The sequence below is a fragment of the Sciurus vulgaris genome, assembly GCF_902686455.1.
Source record: "Sciurus vulgaris genome assembly, chromosome: 1".
NCBI lineage: Eukaryota > Metazoa > Chordata > Mammalia > Rodentia > Sciuridae > Sciurus > Sciurus vulgaris.
The window spans coordinates 55,018,146-55,042,004 of NC_136461.1; the positions used below are offsets into that span (position 1 = coordinate 55,018,146).

Consider the following 23,859-nt stretch of genomic DNA (forward strand, 5'->3'; position numbering starts at 1 on the left):
AACCTGGCCCCTACTCCTGCACTTCTGGGTTTTCACTCATCTTCAGATTTTACATGAACATCATTTCTTATTTAGCATTCCTCATATTCTTTAGAACTGCCATTCTAAACCATTCCAATATTTTTCCAACTTCTAAAATTCCATCTTTCTAAAAAGACTTCTTCAAATTCACCTCATTTGGTCCTAATCACTCTTCTACTCAGCAACCCCCAGAACTCTCCAATGTGTTACCCCTCCAGATGCATCAACTACCTGGTCTTTCACAAAGGGGTTCTCTGTGCCTGTCTACAACTCCCAGTTGGCTGCAAATTTTTCTTGATGTGTCTGCCAACCCTTCTGTAGTAATAATGCTAATTCTGAAGAGCCAGCATGGATGGCTTATAATGCTCCAGACACAATGTTAAGTAACTTACTGGCAGAATATTTAGAACACTGCTTGGCACATAGTAAATGAATACAGGTTTGTTATTATTATTATTTACAGCTCTATGAACTTGGTGTCATTATTATCATCTCCATTTCACAGATAAGGAATTTGTGAGGCACAGAGAGTTGAATAACTTGCCCAGGGTCAAAGACCTCAATGAGGGGCAGAGACACAACTTGATCTCAGTCTGTTTGACAACAATAACTATTCGTGTTCTTAACCTTTACAAAAATAATTTGCTTACCACACACACACACACTAACCAACCATTTTTGCATTAATTTTCCTTCTGATTTCAGAGTAGTGTAAGTTGTACTTAAAACAAGTTTTACTTTGTTATTCACTGTGCTCTTAAATTTCGACTGCCTTACAGATATAAGGAAAAAGTCATAAATGTTTGTCTCTGGAGATTTTCATTTTGAAATTTAGAGGCCACTGAAATATGTGTCCTCAGGGAGAACAATTTTTTTAAACACTTTAAAGTTGCTAAGGAACTGAGTTTTTGGTTTTTGTTTTTAACTCTTGATGTGCTGCTTCAGTCGGCCTCTTTGATCATATTTTTCTCTAGTATTTCTCAGCCACCAATAGGTCATATTTGCTGTGGTTGAAACAGCTAGACCATGTCAAGGGCTGAACAATATTAAAATTTCATGAGTGTATTATGATATAAATGACAATAAAATAATATTAAAGACTCAAACCTGAGCATGTAATGCTTCTTCTTTAAAGTTTTTGGAGTACATGCTCATTTGTCATTCAAATCGCCTTACAATATGCGAGCTTTTCTCCTAGTCTATGTAGAAGAAGTGCCCGCTTCTGCTGTCCTCCCCCAGGGTTCTTAAGAGGTCCTTTGCTGGCCTGCCATCTCCCTTCCTCTTCTTCTTCTCTCTCTCCCTCCCTCCCTCTCATAGGTCACCCTGCCCATTTTGTTTTGTTTTTTCCTTTTGCTATCTGAGCCTACTTAGAGAGAAAGCAAGGATCGCTGGACCGGGTCCTGGGGCCCTCTGAAAGGTTCCCGGGGTCTCTGGGGAGTAGTCAGATGACAAACTCTCAACCCAAACAGAACGGGTGCCAGAACACTTCCCACTAGGCAAACACAGGAACCTAGATCCCATCCCTGGACGAAGCCAAACCCCAGGGCTCCACCCACCCCTCCCTCCACAACCAGGCACAATTGCCTCCCTCCGGGCAAGGGTGAAGGAATGGGCTGGAAGAAGACTCCAGATGCAAGAGGCGCGTCTCGAAAAACGTGTCATTTAGAAGAGAGTCTGTTTCCTGCAGGAACTGCAGTTGGCAGCTGTAGCCAGTCGGTTGCGAGAAAGCTCCCCACCTGGGGAAGCCAGAAGGCTCACGTGTGCGCTCGGCAGGGAGGACGCGGCGGCCGCGGGACTCGAACCCGTTGTCCAGAGGCGCCCTGGGGTCTGTCTGCGGCCTGGCCTGCTGGCCCAAATTAAAGTGGGAGGAAGCCGGCGTGCACAGCTGTCTTCGGTCCGGCTAAGGCCTCGGCTCCCTGCCTTCTCCCCTCTCTCCCGCCTCCCGCCCCAGAAATGATCTCAAGCGTTGCCAGTTTGATTCCAGAGCCCCACTCGGGTGGGTTCTTTTGTTTCTTTGTTTTAATGACAGTTCCCAGCCCTTCGGCATGTCATGCGCAATTAATTCCCTGGCTCTCTTGAAGGCAGCTGGGGTGAAATTTTTTCTGCATCATCCTTTTGGGGATAATTGTTTATGATGTGACGTCAGCGGATTGCTTTTTCTCTCTTCAATGGAGGTGAGAGCGAGAGAGAGAAAGCGCCTGAGAGAATGAGAGAGAGAAAGAGAGAGAGAGAGAGAGAGAGAGAGAGAGAGAGAGAGAGAGAGAGAGAGAGAGAGAGAGAGAGAGAGAGAGAGAGAGAGAGAGAGAGAGACTGACTCACAGATGTGCGCAGAGGCCACGGATACTGACATTTGGAATTCCTTCAGGGCAAAACGAGGTTGGAATAGGAGAGTTAAAAGCGTGTTGCCAAGACTTCGGGCTGCACGGAATTAAGAAGTTTTTCTTAAAAAAAAAAAATCCCCGCCTCAGCGAGCCACTTAGGTGCTCCTTTCATGCTGGAGTCCGCTGTTAAGGTGGCAGCGCCTGATAATTAATCTCGGCCACCCAGCCGCTGCAATAGGCTTAAGAAGAAGACGCGGAGGGGCGGGGGAAGTGCGTCACCAGGTGGGGAAGGGGCTATGTATTTGGTGACAAACGGGAGGCGCTGGGGTGGAGGGGAATAGGGAAGGGAAATAGGTTCCGTGTGCTCTCCGGGGGTATTGTGTCAGGAGATGCAGGCTGGCTACCATGTGACGCGGGCCAGAGCTGAAGGGATTGGCCGAGGCAGCGCAGGCGGTGCAGCTCGGCCGGCTTGCTGTTCCTCTGCCTTTCTCTCTCAGCATCTTCCTGGGAGCCTGTAGGTGAAGCAGCACCAGCAGCATCCATGGCCTATCTGTCGGGTTAACACTTGTCTCCTTTGGCTTTGGCAGCTGACACAGCAGACCTCAGCAGCGGCGTTGTGAGGACTTAGCTGGGACCTGGAAGCGTATCCTCCTGTGTTTTTTCAGACTTCTTGGAAATTAAGGAATGCAATTCTGCCACCATGATGGAAGGTAGGATGCTTTCTACTGAGGTTGGCTGGCTTCGGGCAAGATTTGAGCAAAACAGCATGGAAGAATGTGTGCAGTCTGTGTTGGTGGCCATTCTAGAACCTGGTTGCCAGGGTTTTGCAAGCGTGAATGCTGCAGTTTGCTTGCAGTGGACCAGGGCTTGGACTAATGGAATCAAACCACAGGGCTTCTGTCTAGCTCAGAACCTAGAGAGAGCTTCCAGTTCCTTTGAGAGAGAAAAGCCTATAAAGTATTTGCAGGAAGCTGAGCTAGAGCTAGGAAAGAGCTTGCAGAGCAAATAAGTTGGGAGAGAAGATAAGGTTTTCTTTGCTAGGTTCCTGGAACTACACTGATTAAACATTTACAATGGAAACTTGTTTTCTGAAATTGACATTAGACAGAAGAGGTCATTTACAGAGTTATCCATACTGTCATTTTCCAAGAACTGTATAAAATTTTTTTAAATTCTTGTAAGACAGTTTTATCTCTGCAATTTACATCATATAATTAGAGTGATGGTTACAGCAAATTTGGTCCATAATCTGCAGTTTTATGTTTAGGTCATCACAAAGAATGAACAATATAAGGAAAATATCTGGGCCTCTTGACTCCTGAATCAGGATCTTATCAGGTTAAAAAAAAAATTGTGCTTCCTAAAATCTTTCTCCATGCAATGGTTCTTAGCCAAGCATCAAATGATTACTCGCTGATTATCTTTTTTCATTCGATATTAAGTGTAAGGAGGAACTTTCCCTGGGGAGATGCTATTTAAACTATATATTATTCTACTAAATTACCCTTCCCAGGATGAGACAGTGACAGCCAAGATTGCCTCAAAAAAGCTGCAAGCAGATCAGGAAAGAAGCAGTCAGCTCTATGCTGCCTTTGATTTTTCTGTTTTCACACTACAGGATGGTGCAAAACTCCTGGCCTTTCCTAAGATGACAGGCAGAAATTTGTCCCCAGCCTGGATTTTACAATGCAGAATTGAGTGCATAATGGGTCTCAAATCAGCCATGAAAATGGCAGAGAGGCCACTTCTTAAGCCAAAGTCTGCCCTTCCAATTTTAAACATTCCTCAGAAATTTACCAAAATGGAATTAAGGGGATGATGGTTTCAAAAAAACAGCAGTGTACTTATTTGGCAGAAATGAATTCTTTTTGCTCTGTCTGTCATCATGTCAAACGTTGTTAGTGTGATTTGGGGGAGTGAAGAATTCTAAAGTCAAAACCCACAGGTTTTGGAAAATAGCCTTAAAAGAGAGATTGGGTCTTGTTTTGTTATGGAACCTGATCTTGTTTGTAAAAGGATCTCAAGCTAGTTTTTTAAATACAGGCAGGCCTAAATAAATTGAGATTGCTAACACTCTAAAATTAAACCATTTTTCATTAATTCAGAATGAATTTACTCTTTGAATAACAAGGCAAGGCAAAGAGTATCACTTATGTACTTTTCAATTAAAAGTCCGTGTGGATTATCTTCTTAAAACAGAAAATTCTTTTCTATAGAAGCACTGTATTTCTCCAGCTAAATTTCATGTAGCTTTTCTTAAAAATGCATCTGCACACATTGTGATTAGATTCTAATCATATAGAGAGAATTGGAAGGTCTTGCATTTTACTTCTTGCCTTGCAAACCACAGAGCTAGTGTCTTCTCTGAAGGTAGTAACATTTATTGATGCTCATTAATGATCCTCCCTGGTAATATGGTCTTTGTGCCATCCCAGAATGTCAGTTCAAAGCCCTCTGATAAGCTTATCTGAGCTGCCTAAACTGAAATGAGAACTGTAACAAAGACTTGGGTTGGAGCTGAATTAGCACTATCACTGGGTTTGCCAAATTTATCTAATGAAGGGTATTACCTTAGCTCTGGTAGGAATTAGAGGTGACACTGGATGCAGTTGCCTTTTATCAGACCCTTGTAAGAGAAATTGGACAGGTATTGCCACTAGTTTAAAAAATTAAGTGAAACAAATAATTTCTCTACTCATAGTCGCTATTTAAATGCTTTTCAAGCCTTGATAGTTTAATGGTTCAGTGACCTTGGAAAAGCAGGTAGGAACCTTAACCAGAATTCAATCTGCATGTCAGTGGTCTTCCAACTTAGTTGCCAGTTTTTTTGGCAATATCTGATTGTGTTTCTGATATTATATCCCAGAATTTCACCTCTGAATTGCTCTTACCTGAAGATGTGACATAACAGTTATTTTCACTTAACTCATCTGAAAAAAAAAAAGCTGGGATGTTATATCTATCAGAGAAACCGCGGAAGGACCAGGAACCCCCTAAAAGGCACCCTACAATGTTGTCCTAACTGAAATATCAGTGGACTCTGAGAATGTGCCACCAAACATCTAGATAGTTAAAACAGTGTCTGATCTCAACTTGTACATGTGTCCCTCTGGCACACACTGTCACTCACACATGAACATACAGACACATGAACATCTTTCTATGGAGGAAGAGAATGAAGTCTGCAATAGTATGTGCTCATTCTATGTTGCTGAAGTGTTTTTATCTGCGGCTCAGAAAAAAGGATGGCCAGTACAACTTTTCAAAGCTACTTTTCTACTTTGTGTAAAACAAGAGTAAACAAATATGCAGCGGAATGGCTCATAGTTTAGTTTTGTGTCCTTGTTTTTGTGGGACAGCATACAAGCTCCATTCATTCAACAGCCTATTGGGAATCCTGGTCATAGATGAGGAATGTAACTACCTCCCCAGTGATTCTAAGGTCATGAAAGACAGCTTAGTAATTCTGCAGGGACCTTAAGCGTAGTCCATGGGTCCGTGGTTCTACCTCAACTATGTTTATTAAAAATATGTATATTTTTAAATTACTGGATTTGTTGCTTCCTACATTCTTCCTTTTTTGGCAGTGGTTGGTATTGATTTGTTACTTTTCTGAAGAAAGCCCAATGATGTGGGTCGTATGTGGTGCACACGTGAAAGGAAAGATAAGCAATAAAGGGAATTATTTGCTTACGTGTGTGTGTGTTGGCTACACTTACAGTGCAGTCTATTTGATTAGGGCAACTATTCAAGGACTATTTTTCATATATTATTATTAAAGTTTGAAAATTGAATTTTTAAAGCTATGCTTCCAAAGATGGTGAAGTCAAGTCAGTGTTTCTTAGAATATCTTTTAATTCATGAGACTGCCTGGAAAGAACTTTCCTTGTCCATGCAGTAGTGACTGAAAGTGCTTTGTGTTTTAAATTCCATATCCAGGCTTTTAGGTGCTGGATCAGAAAGATAAGTTTCTGGGTGCTGATGGTTTCATACTATATAACGATGTTAAAAATATGTTAAGGGCTTAATTGAACTTCAGGATGATTTAATACATTTTGTTATTTTACTACTGAAAATAAATGTACTTAATATAGCAGTACTTTTGCAGTAATTTTTCTAAATCTCAAAAATAAAATACACTGATGCAGAGAAATGGTGGAATGAAATTTGAATGTAAATCCATTTAACAGCAAGACTCATAATTTTGGTCTTCTGGAAAAATTTTCTTTTAATTTTGTAGGGTGGGCATGGTAGCCGAAATGAAAAAAGAGACCTTTGTTTCTTTAGTTGCATATTCCATTTTTCTCTATTTTAAACATGAGAAGTCATGGAACCATATCTTTTGGTTCCTTTTTAAATGCCTTTTCTGTCCAAAATCATTATTTAGATATTTGAACATGGTTTGAAATTAACTGTTCTGTTATTGCAGTTAGCCTTATAAACAATAAAGCCTTTTTTTCCTGTATAGAAATGGAGTTTTATAATATTTAGAAAATTCTTTGATGTGATCAAAAAAGGAAAAAAGCAACTGAAACTGGAGCTATTCATTTTACAGTTAACTAAGAAGTTTTAAAGAGAATGCTTCTAATTAGCCCTACCAATCCCCTTCCCTTAAATGGTGACACTTCTTTAGAAAATCTAAGCATGTGTATAAGATTCTAATATATATTCCATCACTTATATAATTTTTCTCCTTCCTCAGGTCTGTGTTTTTTGAGACTCTTTAGATGTATAAGTTCCCATCCAATTGCAGGGTCAACTTTAAATCTCTAAAATGAATTCATAGTCTTAAAAAAATACTTGTATAAACTGTGCTAGATGATTCTGGACAATACTTCTTGTATTGGAGTTGGCATATGTGCTACACTTTTTATGATTCTAAAAGTTTGTGAGTTAGTTATTTGGAACGTGTTTTCTCATAGTAATAATGACATAAATGATGCTATCACACTATTCCATTGAAGGTTATTAACCCAATATCTAGCTGAAGGTTATTAACCTAATATCTGCAATGAGATGTATAAATAACAGTACAGTTACCATAGCAATTAGCCAGAAGGGAAAGATGACATTAAATATGTTTCTAATTTCGAATATTGCTGTTTGATATTGCTATTAGTCTTCCAGACTGTTTTATCTAATTATTAACAAAGAAATTTTAATTAGAGGACAATGAGGAGCTGGCCAGAATATTTAAAGATACTGTTAGATATTTTCAAAAGTTTTTAAAGACTCATAACCCTGGATTTTTCAATTATTTTCAATTTTGCTTTCATTCTTGTGGCTTATTTTTTATTCAGTTTTATCATATGAACTATTATTAAACTGTGAGTAAGGTTATTACATAAACTCAAAGATGGAGTTGAGAGAGAGAGAATTTACTGAGATGACTGTAAAGGAGGCAAAGGGAGAAAAGGAATAACAGATTATAATGAATTTGAACTTGTGTGTCTGATAAAGTTCCTGAGAAGAAATTAGCTAAACAAGAAGGAGGAGGTCATAGATACAAGGGGATGGGAAACATGTAAAGGGCAGGATGTCTGAGGAAAAAGCAGGGTATGGGCAGAGGTGCTGAGTCTACCCAACTTGTGTGCTGACTACCAAATATATCTGTGGGCACAGAATAGCTTGCTTACAAGCGAGAGAGGTATGACAGAGGTACTATAGAGGTCTCCATTTTTTGAGGATACTTTATTGGGTCTACTTTATGAGGTCTCCATTTTGGAATCTACATGTCAGTTAACTGCATCTACAGGATATTAGAAAAAGATATTCAGCATCTAAATTTTGATACCTTATATCTTTTTACTACCTTATTTTAAAACTTCATTATCTTCCCATTTCTTTTAAAATCCATAGCTTACAAGAGCCTGCATTCTCTGGCCTTCTTTCTTCTTTAAGTTCATCTAATCTTTTGCTGAGAGCCACACTGCATATCTCCTAACATCTAGAATAAACTCTTTCCTGCCTCCTCTTTCCGCAGCTTATGGAATTGCCGATTCTATATCCTCAGGAAGTCTTCCCTATCATTTTTGTCTTCCTAATCTCTGAAACATATGCGCTGGGCTACTGGATCCTCAGAGCTGTATTTATGACTTGTTGTTTAACCTTGTATTACCTGGCTGTCTCATTGAAATGTAAGCTCTGTGAGGGCAAGAATCTGGTCACCCTATTCACCCTGTACCTACAGTCCCCAGAGACAACTAGAATGTTCATTTACCAGATGAGTAAACAGAGCTAGCTATAAATGACTCTGATGACTTACTATACTTTTTAGGTTTTATTTTGGGCCTTAGGTCGAATACAGAAAAGGTATGTTCAAATTTATATTCTCACTGGAGAAACAAAATTTATAAACATGACACAGAAAATGAGATGTTGTATAAAAAAGGATTAAATTGTGAGATAGAGATAATACATTTTGAAAAGCAAAAGAAAGAGTTCATTTGAAAACACGCAGTTGAGCTTTAATTATTTTGGCGATTATCTCTAAGGAAATGATTTCATAATGGAAAGAGACATTGTGGCACAGCTCTTCAAAGAAATTCTGAGTCCTTTTTTTTGTTTGTTTGTTTTTTTTTTTGTTTGTTTGTTTTTCAGTACCCTGGATGCTTTTTTCTCTTCTTGCCTCTTTTTTGCCTTCTTAACATTTTTGCCTTTCCTTGCTCCATTTTTCCCATTTGTCCATCCCACCTTTCTCTTCCTGGGTTTTTTGTTTTTTGGGTTTTTTTGTTTTTTAAATTTTTCTCTGCTTTATTGACTAACCTGCAAAATGGTGTCTTCTAGAGTCAGAAGGCTTGACCCGAAAACAGAGGGAGTATTTTTAAATATATAAATGAATACAGATAGGTGTAATGTTGTACAATGTGCTCTTCTGTGCAATGGCAGCATCGTGAGGATGTGAGGTTTTTCAGATGCAAAGTTGTCTGATTGGAGTATTTGCTAATCTTAGGAGCTTGAGGTACTTACTGAAATTGTGCAGTTTGGGTTTTGGGGAGAAATTGCATAGACCCAGAAGTCAGACTTGGGTTTGAGTCTGATCATTGTGACTGCTTGACTGTGTGCTTAGAGAAAGTTACTTTATATTCCAGGGCTGCTTTCCTGTAAACAAAATGAGGTTTTTTGATCTGCCATACCTCTAGAACCTCCAGCGCCAAGAGTCTCTGGCATTCGCTGATTGATTTGGACTCTCCACAAGGATTCCCTCCAAAGACTGAATTCTAAAGATTGACTCTGCTTCCTCCCACCTTAAAAATACACTTGTATCTGGTACACAAATAATTTTAATACAATGCTGTGTTCTTCTTGTTGGTTTAATCTTCACCCATTATTATTTTGCATGTATGCCAAGAGTTGGTTTTGCATTTTTGCTGTATTAGAAGAAGAAAAGCACATTTATGCAACAATCCTCTATAGCACCACTATAGCACTCTTCCTTTATTCTTCAAAAATTACGTACTAAATGCTTCAGGCACTGTTCTAGGTGCTGTGAGTTCAATAGTGAACAAAGTAGATAAAAATTTCTGCTGATATTGAGTTTCCTGTCTGGTGCAAAAGAGAGATGATTTAAAAACATAAAATACATAGCACATTAGATGGGGGTAAGTACTTTGGAAAAGAACAGAATGGATTGGATGTGTTTGCTGTTATAGAGTGATGGTGGAAGACCTTGAGGAGGAGACATTTGTGTAGACTTGAGGGACAGGAGGAAGGCAGTGGCTGTGAGATTATAAAGATGAAGAGTTCAAGAAGCAGGGGGAATAGCAATTGTAAAGGATCAGAATGGCAATGTGCTAATACGTCTGGATCAGAGAATGGGGAAGTGATCAGGAAAGAACACCAAAAGGTAATATACGAATAGGCACCTACATGTCCTTTTCAATGGTAAGAAAGCAAGTTTCCTATGCAGAAGCCTATCAAAATCAGCCTTTGTGATTCATGCACTAAATGAGAGTTGGGCATTCAGAAGACTGCAGTTTTCAGGTTGACTCTATAAATGTCTAATGATGATACCTCTTGGACTTATTCTTCCCACACATTTCAGTAAATGAGTGAATGTCATGTTGTTGCCTTAGCTCATTCTTTCAAGCTCAAAGTTAGAGGTGAAACCGCAGCTGGATCTCTGAGCTTGAACATCTCCATAGAATAGATGTTATCCCAATAAGGGTTATTTCAGAATCAGAAAGATGTGTTATCTCACAAGTTTTAGGCCACACTCCAAAGATATTCATTTTTACTTTTGGTTCCTATCCACTTCCATTATGCACCTTGACTATTGCTTTAGGATTCTTAAAAAGTTTGAGCAGTTATTGTTGTGATTTGGATCTTTAATATCCCCCCATAAGCTCATGTTTTAATACAGGGAATGTTCAGAGGTGAAGTGATTAAATTATGAGAGCCATAATATCATGGGTGAATTAATCCATTTGATGGATTAATAATCTTAATGGACTACTGAGTGGTAACTGTAGGTAGGTGGGTCATGGCTGGAGGAAGTAGGTCATTGGGGGTATGTTCTGGGAACTAATTTTGTCCCTGGCTCCTTTCTCTCTCACTGTCTCCCAGCTGCCGTGAGCTGAACAGCTTTCCTCCATTATGTCCTTTCACCACGATGTTCTGCTTCACCTTGGGTCCAGAGCAATGCAGTCAGCTGATCATGGGCTGAACCTCTGAAACCATGGGCCCAAAATAAACTTCTCTCCTCTAAAGTTGTTCTTATCAGATATTTTGATCACAGCAATGCAAAGCTAACTAACACTGTTATCCATCCTACATAGCTTTAACAAACAGCATAAGAAGGAAAATATTGTACTCACATTGTTTTAAGATTATGTGACATTTGCACATGCTTAAACACTTTCAAAAGTGCTTTTTCATTCAACAAGTACATTTGGAGCTTTTCCTTTAGTCTCAGCTACTATGCTAAGCACTGAAAATGAAATGAGGGGGTCCACAAAAGAGGGGCAACTACAGTTCCCACACTGAGGAGCATCAAGTCTAGAACTATGTATGACATCACATGCTGAGGTATATATTTTACTCTCACAATGTCTGTGTGGTGGAAAGAATAAGTTATTGCTATTCTTGTTTTAAATAGGAGGGACCTGGGACCCAAAGAGGTTTAGTGACTTGCTCAAAGTAACTGTAAAGTGGCAGAGCTAGCATTTATTAGCCATCCTGACTCCTAGTCCAGTGCTTTTTTGTGTCATGGTGTAACTGAAAAGCCCTGCTCACGGCTAAAATTGCCTGGCTGGGTTTCTGGCTGAAAAGCAAACAGCAGACTGCTGGATTTGATACAGTGTTTTATTCATAACTAAGCAAGTTGATTTTATTATTGGGTCGTGATCCTTCGGACTTGCTATCAACTTGAAGAAGACCACCTACCACGGAAGTGTCCTATCCTAAAGAGCTCCTTTCAGGGGCATTCATTGTTACCAAGATTGTATGAGGAGAAGGGTCACACTGTGATGTCACTAACCCAGTGGACTCTAAACTTTCACAACTTATATCTGACAAACCTTTTATTGAAAAGCCTGGCTCTATGAACAAAAGTCCTTTTTCTCCTAAGAAGAGCTCATGTTCACTGGCATTCTGTGAAAGCTTTGCCATTATCATGAACACATGATACTGTGTGCCATCATTTGAGGAGTGACCAAACTAGCCAACCTCGTTTTACAGTTGAGGAAACCAAGGCCAAAGGAAAGAACTTACCCAAGTATTTTTATTCTCTCCATAAGAGAACAAGTCAAAGTTTATTTTAGTAATGATTCCAAAAATGTGAATAGACAAAGACTTGGAAGCCATGGTGTCTTTCACGTTCAAAGGTGCTGAGGATGGTTGGGTGACTGCCAAAAGACACACAAATGAATGTGTCCCTAGGGTCATCATTCTACTGAGTGGACACACAATGTGACCATTTATAGCTCTCTACTCTGCTTTCATAGCTCATGCATCTGCTGTTGGTGAGTCAGTACAGTATAGTGGGAAGACCCAAGAGGGACTGTGCCTCCTCACTAGCCGTGTGACCTTGAGTGAGATCTGGAACCGCTTTGGCCTTAGCCTCCCCATTCGTAAGAGAGGAATAATCTTGACTCCCTATCTCATCGAGTTGTGAAAAATCAAATAAAATTATAAAGATGAAAACATCTGAAAGAGTGTGGTGCAAATGCCAGTTATTTTCTCATATGGTTCTCTGTCAACTCAATTGTTGATTTCCTAACATTTAGAGGCTAGATGTTATGGCTTGCTAAATTGTTTTTTGTGTAGATTATTCTTGCACCTATACTGCAGGTAGGCCTGTGGATTTTTCCCTTCCCTACACCATACTGTTAATCTAGTATATTCTATCATCTTTTATTCTCAATGGCCATGTGATATGCTGCTCTTTTCTTGACTCTGAATGGCATCATTAGTCAATCGTAGCTATATTTCTCTCTGGTTTCAGCCTCTATCTCATCTTCGTATTCCAAACCACCTCTGTGGGTTGATTGGAGTTGACACATGAGATGACATCACTTTGCTTTTCCTACAATGGGCAGTTTTCTGAATTTAAAATACAGTGAGCAGGACCAGAATATTAGTGATCTAGCTTTGCACCTGCCACTACAGATGCCCTTAGTGAATCACCGAAAATGACAAGTGAAAAATGGCTCACAGCAACAGCTATAGCAACAATGGTAGGAAGTGTCTCCAAGCCCTACTGCAGGTAGAACCCTGCTCCTGTGCTACTAACTTTAACCAGGGGCTTCTCTGAGCCTCCTGGTGTCCCTCATTTGAAGAACTGTGCCTACCAGATAGCCAACTAGAGTTAGCATTTGGATTCATTCCTGATTCCTCCCTACTTCCTGTCCCACTTTAGTGAGTCCTCGGGAGGTGTAGGCACCCCTCCCGAATAGGTCTTAACTCTGTCCTCTCCCTTTCTTCCCCTGTTCACAAGCCGATCAGGCTTTGCTCTTTCCACCTTCCAATTTGTCCTCCTCCCAGCCATCACAGATCAATTTCCTCACCTGACTTTAATTGTCTCCTGTGCTTTTAAGAGGAAATACAGATGCCTTTGTGTCCCCTGCAAGGCTGTCACACATAAGCTGCCTGTTGCTCTCATCTCCCACTATCCCAGCCAGACAGAGCTCTTTGCCATTCTTTCCCTTCTCTGTGCAGTAACAGTCAGTTCTGACCATTCAAGGTCAAACCAAAGTACCCTCTTCAACAAAGCCTCTCCACGTCCAGCAGGTTGAGTGAGGTGCTGCTCCCTTCCCTGAGTTCACGTAGTCCTCAGTTTTGACTCCCAAGACCACGTAGTGGAAGACTGGAGAGTGTTGGCTTTGGAGTTAAGACTGACCTAGGTTAAACTTCATGTGGGTGACCTTGGGAAACTAGCAAAAACATTTCTTATTAGGAAAATGGGAATGATGATCTGTCTTCTTCTCATGGGTAATTTAACATGTAAGTTGCAAGAATTTAATCAGAAAATTCACTTGCAGCACTCAGTGTTCCCCAGAGAGGCAGGACTGAACCAGTAGGAGATATACCTATGTGCGAGAGAGAAAGAGGGAGACGTACAGAGACAGAAACAGAGATTTTTCAGGAATTGGATCACAGAATTTTGGGGTCTGGCATGACAAATCCAAAATCTGTAGGTTAGGCTGGCAGGCCAGCAACTTAGGCAGGGGTGGATGCTGCAGTCTTGAGGTTAAGTATTAAGCTCCCAAAAAATCTTAGCTGCAATTTTCTGTTAGGCACATCACTTTCTTTTACTTGCACTGTTGGTTCCTTGTGGAAGGATTAAGGATTCTGCCAGGGTAGGGACCAGATCTTACTTGATATTCCCAGTGTGTGACATGTATAAGTGCTCAATAAATATCCAGTGATTTCATAAATCCTGTTTAGGGATCACAGGCTTTTGGAGAAATAATCAAGCCATTTAGCATATGGTTATTATGAGAATTGAGTAAATTAATATATGCAAAACTTTTAGAAGAGTATTTGGTCCAAGCAAAGACTTATTAAATATTACTCTGATGGGCCACAAAAGGTTCCAGCGTGCTCCTGGATGCCAGGCAGCCTCGTGGACTGTGCTCTCTCCACTCCCCCCAAACACCCATCTGCTGTGTAGGATCCCCATGGCTGAGAGCCACACTCTGGTCCAGCAGCATGTGGTTTCTCACACATTTGCCTGACTTTTAATGGTTTCCTTCTGATTTCGAGAGGCCAAGTTTTATTGTAAAACTTTTAAAAATAGGAAGATTCAAAGATATTGAAATCATCAATAATCTCACTATTATGAAATAATCAACTATTGCTACAATTTGTTGAGTATGGAACATGGACTTTGGAGACAAGAAGTTCAATCACATCAGTCAAGTGGGTGAAATAACACCTACCATACACAATTGTTGGAGAAATTAAATGAGAACTGTATCATCTGCACTTAGTGTAGTTCCTGGCATATTAAGTAAGTACTCAATAAATATATATGTCAAAAAGTTTACAATTACATAAACACAGGCACACATAGGCATACATACACATATGACTTTTACACTTTACACTGAATTGTACCCTCTATCCTAGGCAGTGTCTATATTTGTTAAGAGGATGGTCTCTAGAAATGACTGCCTAGATTCAAATCCTGAACTTTACCAGCTGCTATTTAACCCCTCTGTGCCTCAGTTTCTTTTTTTGTACAAGACAATCTCTGTCTGTAAAGGTAAATTAATTTAATATGTAATGCATATTATTATTTTATCATAGTATATTATATATTCCATATATAACATACAAATTAGAGTATTTGGTACAGAGTAAATTCTTAGTCAAGAAGCATTAACTGTCACTGTCGCTATCATGAAATCATCTCCATTATTTGTACTGGCTTCATACTAGTTCATTACATGATAATTTATTTCTTACTGTCCTGTGATCAGAGGTTGGGACTATTTTCTGGAGTGTAGTTTGTGTACTGAGCTGGGATTGCTCAGATTAGTGAGTCACATGGCTGCTGTGCATTCTTGGCTCTCATTTAATGAGCCACCTTGGTGAAGGCATGAGAGTTCTTTATTGGGTTCTACCCTTGGCATTGTCCCAGTCAGCTGGATGACTTTGGGCAAGTCATTTCACATTGGAGAGAGAAAGTAGATAGTAGGAAGACAAATTGATTTTAATTCAAAAAATCCTAGTCTCTCCTGGCACCCCTGTTTATTAGTTTTAAGATGAAGCTAAGACTGTTCGAGGTGAATAAAAAGTAATTTTGACGATCTCTCTGCAAGCTGGCTGTGCCTCTAGGGCCCGTCACCTCTTCTTTATCTTCTCATCTGTGGGATGGCAAATGATATGAGAATTTCTGACTTTCTCACTTGTTAGTAAATATCCAAGCACACTGGGAAAGTATTTTAAAACCTATAATTTAAAATATAAATACCATGTAGAATTACATCCATTAGTATAAATAATTTTGAAGGTTATGACTAGTGTTAGGAATCTGTGATGAAACCCTGCTACCATCATCCCCTGTCCCTCCATCTTTGGTGCCCACAGATGATTTGCTTACTTCTAGAGACCAGGAGATGAATACCTTTAAAAAAAAATTCTTTATTAAAATGAGGAAGGCTATATGCAATATTGTTTAAAATATTGTTACTGAGAATGGGTATGTAGTGAGACAATTTAAAACCAATTTAAAGTTTTTTCAACTGAAATCTGTCTTGGCCTACTTACAAAACCAAATACAGTCCTGTAGATAGTTTCAGATCATAGATAGAGAGGATTCACTCTAATCCTCTCAATGTAAATATTGGATCAAATTATTTAATCTGGATTTCTTCTCCTGAGTTTTCTGCTGTCTTCTGATTCATGGCAACACAGTTTCCATGGCACATTGAAGGATAGAACTTGGCATACTCTTGATTAAATTTTGGTGTAGACACAGGAAGTGTTGTAGTGACCCTGGAATGCTATGCAGTAACCACAGGTCTGGGCGGGAGATGCATGCGACACACTTAGAAGAGTCCTTGAGAACATGGAGCTTCCATTCTAGCAAATGAGGTAAGATTAAATGACAAAAAAAAGTTAACTTCAGATGGTGGCACAATCAATGGAAGAAACACAAGCAGGTTGAGGAGCAGAACATTTCAATGAGAAGAGCAGAAACAAGGGACCTGGGACTTGGTAAGCTGCTCAAGGATTAAGAAAAAAAAAAAAAAAAAAGGAACTGGAGACCACCAGAGACCAATAAGGAGGGGAAGAAACAGGAGAGAAGAACAAGATTCAGGTCAGGCAGGGCTTTGTGAACAATGGAGATGATCTGGAATTTATTCTGAGGTAATGGAAAGCCACTGGAGGAGTTTAAGGAGAAGGTCATGAGCTCCTTTGCATCTTTAAACAATTACTTTGTGTTTTGGATGGACGTCAGCAACTACAGATGGCATTCTGGCTTTTTTTTTTTATTTTAATGGAGGGTTGTTTTGAATCTGTGTTTGGTAATAAGTACAGTGATTTTATTTAAATTCATATTCATTTTCGGGAAAGCTGGTGGAGATTGGAAGCCATTGCAGTGCCCCTCCCCCAATCCACCCATTGGCACCATGGCTGATGAGGTCTGAGGGATCAAAGTAAAGACTTAGTTCAGCCATGGAGTCCTTTTTTTTTTTTTTTCTAATCCAAATGGTTCTGGTATTAGGTTTTTTTCAGAGGTGTGTTGACAGGTTAAAAAAAAAAAAAGACTTTATTAGTGATCCAAGTGTATCATGTACTTTATTTTCATGCACTTGCTTTTAAATGACTTTGAAGTACTTTGATGCTTTGATAGTCATTTTGATAATGAACCCGTTAGTTTATTAGGCTGACTTTCATCACTGGGGCTTTTCCTCTGTAGGCCAGATCAGAAAGATAGAAGTGCATAAGTGATCTTGCCCTTAACAGAGGCCAACCTCTCTGTGTTCCATTTTCCTTCACAAATGTTTCCATTAAAACCTCTTGTGTCCTCTCGGAATTTTATCAACTGAGATTCCTACTGTCCACCCTAACCAGGTTCACCTCTGCACTTCTCCAACACTATAGCCCCTCTTTTCCAACCTATGCTGAAACTTCCTGCACTCTAAAATGCATTTGTACCCCAGAGGAAAATATGAGGTTTTTCGGCAAAAGGGAGTTGTCCTGGTTGCAGTCTTTTTTATACAAAGGACTTCAGTTTTCTTTCATAATTTCTTATATGATATAGCAGCTAAGGGAACAAACTTGGAAGTTAAATATACTTGGGTTTAGATTCTGACTCTGGGACTTACTGGCTGTGTGCCTGTAGGTGAGCCTGAGCTTCGAGTTTGTTCTTTTCCTTCCCTCCCATCCTCTTTCCTTTCTTCCTTCCCTCCTTTGCTCCTTCATGTCTTTCTTAGCTATTTAATTTGTCATAAATTCACAAGATTGTCAGCAAGTATTTATTGGAGTTCCAAACATTGCGCTAGGTACTAGGTATGAACATGGTAAGCAAATGTGAAATAGACCTTGTGGATCTTAGAGTTTTGTGACATAGACATTAAATCAGTATAGATCACTCAATGATAACAAATGAGCAAAGTCCTATGAAGGAAGCAATGAATGGCAGTATCCAAGACCCAACCTGGTTCTGCAGGAGTGAGTACAAGTTGTTGCAAGTATTACATGTCACTCAGTGCAGGTGTCTAGCCAAACATGTTCCCTCTTACCTTTCCATTCAGTGGAACATAGCTGCTGTTATTATTATCATTTCCCTTGTCATTACTAATACTATTTGTGTCCCGTGCTGCTTCGTGTCCTGATTCAGTGAGGCTTCCTGGGACTTGTGACAAGTTGCTCCAAAATATCTGTTACTGTATTCCTGGTTACGTGCCTAGATCTGGTCTGCACCTGTGCTTCCTGACTCCTGCCAGCTTACCTAGCTTCTGACCTGGTATCTAAGCAGATTCTGGGTCTAACCACTCTGGAAATTTGGAGTATTTTGGTTTCCATCCAGGCTTTACTTCTCTCTTGGAAGGCCCTAAATGAATGTCATTAAAATCCTGATATGACAATAGCTATGTTGCTATGCTGTTCCAGTTAAAGCAGGAACCTGTTAGGTAATTTTCCAAAAGAAATGGTGAGTATCCTTTTTCTACTTAAGGACTTTTGAAGAGCCCCTTACTGGCACCCACTCTGCACTGTTAGCACTTGTTCTGGCTGAGTTACAGACCTGGGGGATATTACTTCTTCCCTTCATTTTTGAGAAAGATTTTCTTGTTCACCATGATCTAGAAACTATTATTTTGGTCAGTTTTTTCACTGACTAAAAGACCCTACCAGAACAATTGTAGGAGAGGAAAAGTTTATTTGGGGGCTCACAGTTTCAGAGGTCTCAATCTATAGACAGCAGGCTCCATTCCTTGGGGCTTGAGGTGAGGCAGAACATCATGGTGGAGAGTGTGGCAGAGGGACGCAGCTCACATGATGATCAGGAAGCAGAGAGAGGGGTCTCAACTTGCCTGATAGAAATATATACTACCCCAAAGCCACACCCCAATTCCCACCTCCTCCAGTCACACCCTACCCCTTCAGTTACCACTCTGTTAATCTCAATCAGGGAATGAGTTCACTGATTGGGTTAAGACTCTTTCAACCCAATCCTTTCTCTCTGGACTTCCTTGCATTGTCTCACATGTGAGCTTTTGGGGGACACCTCACCCCCAAACCATAACACTAGGCTGTCCTCAGCTTTACTATTTCTCCCTTCCAAAGTCCGTCAAACTGTTTTATTTTTTAATTTTTTATAGCGTCTGCACATATGTGTTACATACATCTATGCATGATGAACCTGTGATTTCCCCATCAGATTGATGAGAGAAATAACTTTTGATGCCCATTAGTTCAGAATCACTTATAAGTTGCTGGAAGCCAAATTTCTTTTTCTTTTTCTTCCTATTCTCTAATTAGATGTTACTAATAGGTAGATTCCTTTCAACTTAACCAAAAGATAACTGCCCCCTAATAACCTTGGATGTCTGGATATTGTATAATAAGAAAGACAGAAAATAATGTGGTCCCTGAAATGTTTCATAATTTCTCTTAACAAGCAGGTACAATATAACCACTGTCGTCCCCCAGGAGAGGGAATGTTCAAGTAGTGTTCATATTTATTAACATGAAAATTGCGACCGTTTCTTGAGCCTTTGCTGTATACAAGAAACTTTTTAAATTGAAATTATTCATTTCATCTAACCTTCACCGTTCTGTGAGGTCGATCCTGTAATAATTATGCCTCTTACAGAGATAAGAAATTGATCCTCAGCTAATTTTGACTCACTACACAAATTTATGACTCATCACACAAATGGTAAACTTTAATAGATGTATTTGTTTTTGATAATGCTATGAAACATCTATAATACCACAAATTAAAAAAAAAATTGCTGGCTAATAAAAAAAAATGAGTCAATAGTGGTAGAAGTAACAAAACTATTATCCAGGATGTCTGTGTTCTGACTGTATTTAATCAGATTGATGTGCAGTTTCTCACATTGTGCTTTATAGTTTTCCATGGCACTGTATTTTAAAGCAACTTTTAATAAACCAACTAGGATGTTCAAGATAAATTTGCAATGCTTTCTTTAATATTTAGTGCAATTCTCCTATGCTAGAATAAGAAATCTATTTCCCCCTCTTGCTGCGACAATTATTGGGTACATCTTGCAGTTTCAGTAATAATAGAATCTTTACAGCATTTCAGAGGAAATTCAGTCATCAGCTGACTTGTTTGATATGAGAAATAAAGTCATTCTGACTGTGTGGTTTGCAAAGGGTTAGAGTTCTCAACGTCCCATTAATAGTTTCATTGTAGTTAAGGCTTAACACCACTTTTGATGTTAATATTCCTAACAGATGCTCTGTTCTCTATAACTATAATAAATTGCATATTTTAGAAATGTGTAAAATTATGCAGCTTCTCTTCAAGTTTATTTATAGACCTGAAATAGAGAATGTATGCCGTTTACTCTGCAGTAAATACAAATAAACCCTGCGGTGTTGCCTTTTACCTCTGCTCTGCATTTGTTGTTCTCAATGCAAGTTCTTCAGTTAGGGCAGGAAAAAAACAGCAGCCAAGTTGGATACCACGTCTAAGGCACATGACCTCAAACTGTGCCAATGTCAAAAGCTCTGCAGATTCTCTCAGGGTGAAATTGTCTCACAGAAAGACAGGCCACAGCCCCTCAAGTCTGGTGGTAATCAATATTTGTTTTTAATTAATCTGTACAGTTTTTCAGTGTGCCAGACTCTGAGTGAGGGTCTGCGTACATGTGGATTAACTCTCTCTCACAATAACCCTTTGAAGAATATTCTTAAGCCCATTTTATAAATGAGGAAACTGAGTGTCAAGGTCACATTCATAGCTAGGGAATGGCAGAATAGAATGGTACCATTGAGTCCCAGCTCACGTGACCGCTGGGACCGCCGATGTTTTACCCCGGATCATCACAGGGGCTGCTGTGAGGTGGCTGAGTTGGTGAGGTTCTTGTCCACTGTCATCACCTCCTCTAAGCTCTTGAACTTGCCTGTTTTGCTAGCTGTATATTTTAAAGAACCTTTTGAGACTTCAGCAATTTTATTTAGCAAAATAATTTCCAAGACTCTGCTACCCTTCCTTCCTCCCTTTCTCTTCAGCCTTCTTCTGGATGCTGTGTGCTAATTTGCACGGCTACAATTCTCCCTCTTTCTTTCCTTTTCTTTCTCCTGTTCCCTTACCCGGTCTGCATCGCGTTGCCACTTCCTGTGTTCCTGTTCTGTGGTCTCTGCCCTAGATACTCCCTCATTCATTCAGTTTAGGTAGCAGCAGAACATCATATAAAATAGAAGCCTGAGGAGCTAGGCCACCTGGCTTTCAAACTTGAACCCTTCACTTACTAACTGTGCCAGCCTGGCTAATCTGCTTCTCTTTTCTGTTACACTGTTTCTGTTTTCACAGCTTTAAAATCAGTATGATAATCCTAATGCCTATCTCAGAGTTTTTTTGTGAGGAATAAATAAGTTAATCTCTTTAAAATGCTTAACTTTGTGCCTGGCACATAGTAATTGCTCACCTAATCAATTTTCTTCACTAATTTTTGTTTGCTTTTGCAAAATGGTAGGTGATTTATATCAGAAAATCCCATCCTTAGGCTGAGGGAGAAATGACTTCAACCATCACAAGGAAAATCCTTCCCCGTAAAGAAAACAAAACAAGTCCTCCCTTTAAGGTGCTTCCCATTTCTTCGTTTTCAAGTTCCCGTTGTCCAAAACAAAGCAAGTTGGCTGACTGCCACAGGGACCTCAGAGACCAATACATCAGCCAAGTCTTTGCTTTTCTCTTAACTCTTGGAATTCCTGTGTCTCCAGCTCCCAGTCACCTGTATTCACAATGCAGGAGAATGCAGAAGTTGGCTCCATGTTTAGGCTGAGGTTGAGCTGAGTCTTGCAGCCCTAGGAGGGCAGGCAGAAAGCGAAGACAATGGCGGCCCTCGGCTCACCTGCCCAGTACCAGCCAGGCATCAGGGCACATGTGGTAACTTCACATGCTAATGGGAAGGGAGGGAACAAAGAATTCAAAATGACTCTTGGAGCCAGTTGCACCCAGAACTTTCCATGAGAGGGAACAAAGAATTCAAAATGACTCTTGGAGACAGTTGCACCCAGAACTTTCCATGAAGCATTCGATGTGATGCTCACAGACTTTATCGATAGTATTATTTTTTCCACTGTAAAAATAGTTACCAAAATGTGGCTGAGAGAAGTTAAGTAACTTGCCTAAGATCTACCTGATTCCAGTCCCCGTGCTCTTAACCCCCTCATGCTCCTGCTCCCTTCTCTTTTCTGCACATCCTCCTCCTTATCTACCTCTTCTGGCCTCAGTTTCTTTATCTGTAAAGTATTAGGGTTTGCCACAGTGGTTTTGGAGTTTCCTTCCAGGTCTGCGTTTCTGGTGCTCTGGGTCTGGCATCTGAGTTTAGAATTGCTGTGCCAGTGGTCATTTTCTAAGTGTCCATCTGGATGTGTACAGACAGGCTCATGTCCTCACTGCTACTTGGTTTATGCTGCAGCTATCTGTGGCTCTATCACTAAATCACATTACATCTCACATTGTCGCACTTCCTGTACCAAGCAAATATACTTTGTTCCATTACCACTGAGCAAATCCTCTAAGGAATCCAAGAGAGCTCCAAGAATTCTCTTCTGGTAGTTGCTAAGTGAGTGTTGCTTTGACCCACAAGTTAATGCAATTTCAGAAGAAAAGACGTGCCATGATGTCTAAATGAGATTGGGGTCACATGGAGAGGAAAACACCCACCCACCATTGAACTCTACTGAGCTAAATAACTGTTGCTTTGCTCTTCACAACCTCATGAGATTAGATACTTTCTCCACCCATCAGAGAGAGGCCCCTGGCTAATACAGAGAATTCAAATCTGACTCTACCCATACTTTTTTTGTGATACTCTGACCTTTCCCGCACTGTATCAGTAGAAAGAGTCACAAGATTAGAATGATTATTCCAGCCTGGCTACTAATTTTTAATGTGTTATTTCAAATAAAACACTCATCATCTATAAAATCAGTCTATAAAATTGATTATCTTTAAACTGAGTAATCTTAGAGATTCGCTGTCTTGAGCCAAGTTAATGCCTAATTATCTCAACTGGTTAGAAGGACGTTCGATTGCATTTTCTTCTTCCTTTTCCTTTATCGGGTACGTTCAGTCACCAAGTACTATCAGTTCTCTCTATAAAATACCTCTCTCTGTCACCTTCTATTTCTGTCACCATCACTGTAAATCTGGACTTTATGCCACTCCTAGAATCCTGAAATAGATTCTCCACTACCCATACTCCGAGGCTGTACCCAATTCCTCTCAGTGTGTGTGTGTGTGTGTGTGTGTGTGTGTGTGAGAGAGAGAGAGAGAGAGAGAGAGAGAGAGAGAGAGAGAGAGAGGGAGCATGTGTGCTAGCTCACTTCTTACTCTTGTTTGAAACCTCAATTGTTCCTTCCCTATCATTAGTGGCATCAAATTCTCTGGGCTTCCGTAAACGGGAACCACCAAAATAAACTTTCTGTTCTCCCATGGCTACCATCTTTATCTTATCTCTGAACCTTTGCCAGGGTTGTTTTCTGCAGTTTTCTTCATCCAATTCTTCCACAAGGGCCAGTCCAAGTACAGAAAAGAACCCCGTCCCTCTTGTTCCTCGAGAGGGATGTATCCCAAGCACCAACACAATGCCAGGCTCACAAGAAGTGCTTGGTAAATATTTGTTGAATTAATGAAGGACTCCTTTCCACAAAGGTTTCCCTGACTACTTCAGCCTGCATTCAGTCGGGAGTCTCTCAAACCCAGTGGTTCCAATTTAGAAGTTCTATGGTCTTTCAGTTTCAGAGAGCTGTTTTGTTTTTATCCACTTAAGGAAGACTAAAATCAATGAAACCAAAAGAAGTTTTTGAGTCTTCTTTGCCTTGGCCATTTTTCTTCCAGATGGAAGAAGGAAGCACTTCC

General features: G+C 40.0%; 1 protein-coding gene across 19 annotated transcripts in view; it reads left to right on the top strand.

The window, feature by feature from the left end:
- Positions 1-1,338: 1,338 nt before the first annotated feature.
- The window catches only part of SGIP1 (SH3GL interacting endocytic adaptor 1), a 196,694-nt gene continuing 174,173 nt past the window's right edge, over positions 1,339-23,859 (top strand). For 5 of the 19 annotated variants that reach the window (XR_013762481.1, XM_079131506.1, XM_079131507.1 and 2 more), the window contains exon 1: positions 2,681-3,052. Coding sequence is in view for 18 of the 19 variants with exons in the window: in XM_079131506.1 (XP_078987632.1) it covers positions 3,043-3,052 (10 nt within the window). In the remaining variant the exon portion in view is untranslated. The other 14 variants (XM_079131493.1, XM_079131494.1, XM_079131501.1 and 11 more) reach the window with 8 other exon arrangements.